Source organism: Arachis stenosperma, chromosome 2, assembly GCF_014773155.1.
Source record: "Arachis stenosperma cultivar V10309 chromosome 2, arast.V10309.gnm1.PFL2, whole genome shotgun sequence".
Classification (NCBI taxonomy): domain Eukaryota; kingdom Viridiplantae; phylum Streptophyta; class Magnoliopsida; order Fabales; family Fabaceae; genus Arachis; species Arachis stenosperma.
This window is the reverse complement of record NC_080378.1, coordinates 92,922,753-92,931,912: the sequence shown is the minus strand read 5'-3', so window position 1 is coordinate 92,931,912 and position 9,160 is coordinate 92,922,753. Positions and strand designations below refer to the sequence as shown.

The window sequence follows — 9,160 nt, the reverse complement described above, 5'->3', positions numbered from 1 at the left end:
ATAAAATATCTAAAAGATCCACATGGTGGATGAATAGGTCTACATATATCACCTTGAATCCTTTCTAGGAATTCAGGGGACTCAAATCCAATCTTTACTGGTGATGGCCTTAAAATGAACTTTCCTTGAGAACATGCAGCACAACAAAATTCACTAGTTTTAAGAATCTTCTGGTTCTTTAGTGAATGTCTATGGAAGTTTTCAATAATTTTCCGCATCATGGTTGTTCCCAGATGACCTAATCGATCGTGCCAAGTTATGAATTCATTTGGGCTAGTAAACTTCTGGTTTACAGTGGCATGGCATGTGATTCAATTGCACTAATCTTGGTATAATATAACCCAAATGAAAGTGAGGACAACTTTTCTAATATAACCTTTTTATTTAAATCATGAGTTGTAATACATAAATACTTATGATTCCCTCATTCATTGTCTCAATATGATATCCATTTCGGCGAATATCTTTGAAATTCAACAAGTTTCTTAGAGACTTTGTAGATAATAGTGCATTATTTATTATAAATTTTGTTCCTCTAGGAAACAAAATTATAGCTCTTCCGGAGCCTTCTATCACATTGCCTGAGCCAATAATAGTATTAACATACTCTTCTTTTGGTACAAGATGGGTAAAATATATAGTATTTTTAAGAATAGTGTGCGAACTTGCACTATTCGTAAGGCAAATATCTTCAGAATATGTCCTTGCCATTTTTCTTCAAAGACAAATGATAATAATAATAATAAAATGAGTAGAAGTACATGCACAGTAAAATTATTCACATGAATACTTAACAAACACATACACATATCAAACTATTCCATCATTGATCAAATAGCCAATATTTTCTTCAGAATCCTTAAAGAAATTAGATACATCATAATGCGTGGTGGAATTTTCATCATTTGAAACAAAATTTGTTTCTTTTTCTTTGGCACCCCTTTTCAAGGATGCTTGATAAAGATCAACTAGGTGCCTTGGGGTACGACAGGTACGTGACCAATGACCCTTTCCACCACAACAGATGCATTTATCCTCAATTAATATACTTTGCACATTGTTTCTTTCTTTATCCCACTTCTAGTGAGATCTTTTCTTGTGAATATAATTTCTTTTCCTTCCATCATTTTTCTTGTTATCAAAATCTTGCCATTTACCTCTTCTGAGATTATAATTTGCCGCATTTGCTTCAGGAAATGGGGCGGCGCCAGCTGGGTGTGCTTCATGATTTATTAAGAGCAACTCATTGTTGCGTTTAGCAACAAGAAAGCAAGAAATTAGCTCATAATATTTTTTAAATCCTTTTTCTCGATTGCTACTGCAGGAGCACATTCGACTCATGGAAGGTCGAGAAAGTTTTCTCTATCATATCGGGCTTAAGGAAGTATTTGATGATTGTACCTTTTTTCAAGGTCTTTTCACAGATCTGCAGGATCTTTTAATATGGGATATTCATTTTTCAATCATACTTCAAGATGACGATGAAGGAAAATCATGGATTTGGTTTCATCCTTCTGCGATGTATTATTTTCAGCTTTAATGGTATCTCCAAGATCCATTGTATCAAGATGGATTTTAGCATCTAGTATCCATGATAAATAATTATTTCCAGATATATTTAGAGCATTAAATTCAAGATGAAAGAGTTTCGATATAATGAAAATTTGTTACCTGAAGTCTTCCTGAAATTTCGTTAGAGCTTCGTGCTGATAACATGTTATAAAATAACTAAATAAATAAACAAGAAAAAGGTAACACATAAAATAAAGAAATATAATTAGAGAGAGAGAGAAGGGTGTCTTATTACTTTTGTGTGTATAATCAACAGAGATTTAACCTCCTATTTATACATGTACAAGGTTTCCTTTTTCAAACCCTATTAAATGCATTTTTCTTTAAGAATATTCAACCGCCCATCATAAATGGGCATCCACCTAATTGATCTTATCACAACATTTACAAAAATTTCTTGACTTTTAAAATATTTAAAGTATACATAAATATTTATAATAAAATAATTTAAAATATTTAATAACTTTGTTAATAATAAAAAAATAAAAATATTTAGGGGTAGCACTTTTATTAAAATCTGGCCAACATTTAACTAATAAAAGAAAAATTAGTAATTTTATATTATTAAATGTTATCTCACATTATTAAAAATACTAATAATGATTAATTGATAGATATAAATCACAAAACTTGCTGTCCCTGTCACTTCTCTAAAAAATTATTTATATATTCATTTATGTTTTAATAATTCCAAATAAACCTGACAGACTAATAAGATTAATTAATAAGTCTAAATCTGACGCATTAATATATTAAAACTTTTATAATAATCTGAGTCTAGGCCTTTTTTGTAAGTTATAACAGACCATACCAAGTTAGGTTAAATACACACTAAGTTGTAGGCCTCTAACCGCTTAGTCTATTTCTATCCTTGTTTGGAGATTAAGCCCGCTTTATTTATTTTGTTTGTACTTAGATACTAGTCATTAATGAAGAATATATTACTAGTAGGTAGGAATGGATGTGGGTCAGATATTCGATGAGAGTTCATGGTTCGACTTGATTCGTTTTATTGAATAGGTTAGATTTGGATTTTTTCTAAAGTTTATTAGTTAAAAAGGATAGGTTTTATGCTTTAGAAAAAAGCTTATAAAATTCGTTGAGTCACTCATCAAAATATTATTTTATAAAAAAATAAATTATTTTTAGTTTAGACTTTCAACCATAGATATCAAAACCGAATTGATAATTAATTCGATCAGAGCACTAGGTCACTAGGTTATTAGTTCAACCGTTGGATCAGTGGTTCGACTTGATTATTAAGTTAGTCTGATGTTTGGACGGTTCAAAAAGTGGTTTGGTTTGATCAACTGACTGGATTTTTGGTTGAACCGGTCAGATCGAACCGAATCTGATAACTATACTTTTAACTATTTATTTATATTAAATACGAAATAAAAGTTTATAGATTGTAAATATGCTTATAATATGTGACTAATAACTATTGATATATAAATGATCATGTTTTACAAATTATAAATTTTAGAATGTATTTAATGTTAATTTAAAATTTTTAAATTTATTATTTTGAGTTATAATTCATGAAATATATCACTATTTACGCGATCAATATAAAAACTAAGGTAGTTATTTTTTATTAATATGGCATTATATAATTAGATAACGTGTAAAATTATTTTATATTAACAGTGTATGCAGAGACAAATCTACTTATAAGAGGGTGGAGGCAAGTGCTCCCACAAAAAATTATAATTCCTTTACTTATATATGAATATATATAATAGATGCCACTATTAGTTTAATTATTTGTCCCTATTATTAAAATAATTTTAAATTACTTTTATTTTAAATTTTAAAATGTATTTCTATAGGTATGTTTTAGTGATTTATTTGTTGTTTAACTATTTAATTTTAACTAAAAAAAATACAATGATCAATCTTTTTTGTATCTTAAAAAAATATAATAATCTTATTATTCTATTTATTTATTTTTCTAAAAAAATGACTTTTTTAATTAAAGATAATAAAAAAATAGAAATTAAATATATTATTTTTAAATTCAAATAAAAGAAAAAAATTTAATCGCCGAAAAAATTATTATTATCACAACAAAAAATAAATATTTTTAATATTATACTAAAGAAAATAAATTTAATATACGATTGTTGGTGTTGTATAAATATTATAACAAGGATTGTGTCCTTAACCTTGCTACATTTCTCTCCACTTAACCAAATTTATCTTTTGTCATAACACATGCTAATAATTATATATATGGCATGAATGCATTGTTTATAAATTACACTTCATATATAATTTAATTATCATAGACTCAGTAATACTATTGTATTATAATTTTATAATATTGTATTATATATTATATTATATTAAACTATAAAATCATTATTTATTTTTATTATTTAAATATTTATTTTATTATAATTTTGTATATTTAACTTTTTATTTAATTATTATTAGGTCAAACAATTTAACCAATAATTTATCGATCAAACTATTAATCCAGTAATTTAATAGTTTATCTGAATTAATTACTTATTTAATTCTGATAACTATAAAAAAATTTTCCAAATTACATTGTTCCTTAATTTCATACGCCTATAAAATCGAGATATAATGCATAAAAATATAATTATTTTTTATTATCACTCAAATTGAAAATATAAAATTGTAAAAACAGAAAACAAAAACCTTATTTAAGAAAAAAAAAATAATCTCTCTGGGTTAGACATTGATTGATAATGATGATTTTAGGAATGAGCAGTTCCATACTTGCATCCCATCGCACACAGAAAAAGAAAGAGTGAAATTAAAGGCAACGGCACCGTCTAGACTCATAACTTCGGACACAGGTCATCATCAGTCATCTATCATTATTCATCTCTCTCTCTCTTTTTCTCGCGGAGACGCCGTCGTTTTGCACTAAACGCCGGTGCCTCCGCCCCCTTCCTATGGCCGAGAAATCCAAGCACCTGCGTCGTTTCCGCTGGTCGCTGCCGGTGAGCCTCGTCATTTTGTCCATCGCCTACATCTATGCCTCCACCGTCTTCGTCTTCGTAGACCGGTGGTTCGGTCTCCTCTCCTCTCCCGGCCTCATAAACAGCGCCGTTTTCACCGCTCTTGCCGCCATGTGCGTCCTCACCTACCGCCGCGCCATCTCCACCGATCCCGGCCACGTCCCCGCCACCTACATGCCCGACGTTGAAGATTCCGAATCACCAATCCACGAGATCAAGCGCAAGGTTTTCCCAAACTTTCTCATTTACTCACTTTGCATATCTTGATTCCGTTGCGAGATTGAACTTTTATGATAGACCTACTTTAGATACTTAGTGTTGAAATATTGTTGATTTTAATGTTATGCATATTCTGTGCTGCATTTTGGGAGTGTTGAGGTTTCTTGTTAAAAAGAGAACATAAATATTGGAAATTCAATATTGAGCTGAAATTGATTTTGGGTTTGGGTCTGAGTTTGTGGGTATTGTGAGTTCCTGATATGTGAGAGTGGCGGTAGTAGAAAGTTTGGTGAGCTTTCAGTTTCAATATGAAGCATGCGTCCGTTGCTGAATGGGAAGTAGTGATGTTTGTGAGACTTAGGGTTCTAGAACAGACGTTATGTGGTTAAAATGTGTTGTCTTTTCTGGTAGAATGCTTTCGTCTTAACTGGAGTGACTTACTTAGCTGATGTTGTGGAAATGCTGCTTTGGTTGTTTTGGTGTGATGGTTTCTGTTCTATGGTCATGGTGCATTTACAGCAAAGGATTATCTAGCCAAGGTTTTGCTGTTCGGGTGCAATGATGCATGCTCTTGTATATTGGTTTTATTTTATTATTTGATTGCTAGGGCACAAAAGTGCTAGCTTTTACAAGTTGGTGTTGTGTTGTCATGATGCGAGATAATTTTTTCCATTTGAAAAGGTTAATAATTGTGTTGTGTTCTTGGCTGGAATGAATGATCTTCCATATCTGATATGACTGTTAAGGTGTAATGGAAATGATTTCGAGGTTGTTGGTTTTGGCTAGCAATTAAAATTTGTTGTTATTCTCCATTAAATGATTTCATTTATCTTCTTTTTTAGCCAAAGCATTTTGTTGTTTCATCTCAGAGTTTAATACTCTAGAAGTTAGAGAATATAGATTCTTTGGTGGAATGTAATGTTTGGAAACCAATTTTAATTTGTCAATCAGAAATAAAGAATATAAGGATTTAGTACAGCTTGAAATGATCTTTTGAGCAATTTGATTGGAGAGATTATTGTTCAATGCTTCAACACAATACAGTGAAATTGAAAACTCTTCCAATGCATTGTTTCTGATAGTATTCGTGGTCTGAGGCATGAATTAGTGAGTATGAGTATGAACATAGGGTAGTGCTGAGAGAAAACCAGAATTGGAGAACAGAGAGAGAAGAGTAGAAAAACGTGTATTGCAAGTAATGAGTGTGTTGATACCAAAGAGGAGTGATTTCCAGTTTATATAGGACACTCATGTTACACATTATATCTCATACACCTGCACACATAGTAGTATAGCAGCTCGGCACTAACATAACAGACTCAACTTTCCACTAATAGCACTAACAGATTTTATACTACTCTAACTACCATTACCTTTGATAGTTTCTATGTTTACATTAGATGTGATGACATGGATAAGAGTGGGTTTAGTCTGTTACTGATTGTTCCTAAATTTCTTTCTATTTGAATCTGATGGAGTAGGAGAAGAAAAAAAAAAAAGAAATGAAAAACATTTCCCACCCCCCAAAAAAGAAAAAAGTAAATGAAAGTGGAAAAAAAAAAAGGAACATTGCCAAAACATAAACCACTTTAGTGCAGTGCTTGAAGGTGAACATTAAGGCATGCTATCAGTCAGAAATTAATCTATAGTCAAACTTTTGATTTAACTCCTGAAAACCAACGAGTTCCTAACACTAGGACAAGGAATTGTGATAACTCACGTCTTGCAACTATGCTTTGCTAATTAAAAAGCTATCTCATCTATCCAATCTCATAACCCTGGCTATAAATTTGATTGGTTTAGCCCAGCCTTGTTTCCTGTCTTTCTGCCTTTCGATGGTCAATATGCTTATGAACTGCGGAATCATGTGGAGTCCTTGAAATCAGGATATTGTCTTTTGTGCTCCTTATTGAATCTTTTTCGTCTAAACATGACTATGAAATTATTTAGAGATGTTAACAATTTGAATTTTTACTCTTGAAAGAAAGGAATAATGTATTCTTGATCTTACAATAATTTCCATAAACAAGTTATTTATTAATATTGAGCATCATGAACTTTTGTCTGATGGTTCTTTGGGTCTGCAAGCAGAGTGGAGATCTGCGATATTGCCAAAAATGTTCACACTATAAGCCTCCCCGTGCACATCATTGTCGGATTTGCAAAAGATGTGTGCTTCGAATGGTATGCATGATTTCATTATTTGAATTATCATTCAAGGTTTGTCTTGGATTTTCTAAATAATGACAAGAAGTTTCATGTCTTGGTTGTAAGGATCACCATTGCATTTGGATAAATAACTGCGTCGGCCATGCAAACTATAAGGTCTTCTTCATCTTTGTCTTGTATGCTGTAATTGCATGCATCTACTCCCTGGTATGTCACATATTTCATTATCTGCACGAATTTGTTTTCATTTTGATTATGACTTCCTATTAAACTCTATTTGCATGAATGTAACACGGGGCCTGATTTAGTTTCGTAGTGGTGCTAGATTTGGTGGTTTTGCTTGGGCTGACAATCTTTTCGTTTTCCATATCTCTCAACTTTGTAGGTCTTACTTGTTGGAAGTCTAGCTTATGATGGCGTTCAGGATGATGATAAAAGTGGCGGCTCTTTCAGAACTGTATATGTAAGTTCTGCTAAGGGTTATTTTATATATATAAATCTATTTTTAATAGAAAAGTACTGCTTATCTAAACTCAGCAATTTTGTTTCTTATGAAATTCATCCTTTTTATTTTCCAGGTTGTTTCTGGCCTCTTGCTGGTCCCTTTATCTATAGCATTATGTGTGCTTTTAGTATGGCATGTCTATCTCATCTTACATAACAAGACTACGATAGAGGTTATTAGATGTTTTCAGTTCTGCATTGTTATTTTGTTGTATTAGCCTGATATTAACTTTTATTAAACGGGCAATCTTGTTCACAGTATTATGAAGGAGTGAGAGCTCTGTGGCTTGCTGAGAAAGGTGGAAGTATCTATAAACATCCATATGACCTTGGCCCATATGAGAATTTGACTTCTGTAAGAGCTGAAGAATTCTATTTTAGTATTTTAACTCTTTGCAACCATTAGGTCATCTTCTTTCTCCACTTGTTTCATCTTGATCATGATGGATGACTTTATAGATTGAATTCAGGTTTAACATTTTCCATTGATTATCCTAGTCATTATTAGCTAGGGCTAAATGCACATATACTGAATGTTTTAGGAAGGTCATGAAGATTTGGTAGGCTTTTTAGATTACCGGTCTACTTCTTAACAGAATCTGTCTATATTGCCTTACAGGGAACTATTAAGTAGCTTGGTTATTTCATTTCTATATAGAAAAAATTCTAATATCTGTAGTTGTAATTCATTATGGTTCAAAGTTTTTCTTTGTCACAGCAGTTCACTAATTGTTGGAAATCATGATAGAATTGAATCATATGAGAGAGTATCAAATATGATCTTTACTTATAGTTTTGAAGTTTATCATTATTTTCTTATTAGGGTTTTACTATTATTATAAATAGAGGCTAGTATTTTCTCTTTAACACATTACATAAGATTAATATATTCTCTCTCTCATCTGCTCTTTACTCTATTATTTTCCTGGTTAATCATGGATTTTAGTACTAATAAGGGTTTCTAATGTACAAAAGCTTTTGCTTCTCTTTCTTCTTTGGATGTGCTCCTTTTTATTAGTTTATCATTTAGCTCAGTTTATTAATTGCCCCTAATAATTGAAAATTATTTTTATAATGACATAATATCTCATTTTAACGCAGGTTTTGGGTCCAAATATCCTTAGCTGGCTATGGCCTACGGCAGGCCATATAGGTTCTGGACTTAAGTTCCGCACCGGCTACGATGTTGTGCAAGGAGCATCAACATCCAAATGAAGTTTTGATCCAAATGAAGTTTTGATGTTGCTTCATCATGGGCATTGTTTTGCGAAACAGATGATAAGCGAAAAAGAACAACAATCGAAATTAAATGGAAAGGGAAGCTCCTGTACTTCCTCTCCAGAGTTTCCTGATACAAGGAATTCATTAACCATGTTTGTACACACCACAGTTTGTTGTAAAGAAACTAATAAATTTATAATTCATCAAAATGTGAAAAAAAAGTAACCAATGTTTAGAGGTTTACCTATCTGCTGCATTTTTTTCTTTCCTTTTTTATGTATAATTATCTCAAGTTATTTTAATGTCTAATATTACTAAAAAAAGATAGGCTAAACTGTCTTACGAGAGAAATGACCTTTTTTGAACATACTAAAATAAAAGTAAAATTAGCTAGCATAAATTGGCTCTATATGAGTTTCAATGCCAATTTGCCATTAATAGTACTGGATGCATCTCTTTCACAAATAGTTTAATATCCA

The 9,160-nt window shown here is 31.4% G+C and overlaps 1 protein-coding gene across 1 annotated transcript; it reads left to right on the top strand.

Moving 5' to 3' along the window:
- Positions 1–4,295: 4,295 nt before the first annotated feature.
- On the top strand, positions 4,296–8,924 carry LOC130960636 (probable protein S-acyltransferase 16). The gene is made up of 7 exons (XM_057886082.1): positions 4,296–4,793; positions 6,879–6,971; positions 7,062–7,163; positions 7,342–7,419; positions 7,535–7,633; positions 7,720–7,815; positions 8,562–8,924. Exons 1-7 carry the CDS (start codon positions 4,503–4,505, stop codon positions 8,673–8,675), a joined length of 873 nt encoding a protein of 290 aa, XP_057742065.1. The 5' UTR covers positions 4,296–4,502; the 3' UTR covers positions 8,676–8,924.
- Positions 8,925–9,160: the final 236 nt, after the last annotated feature.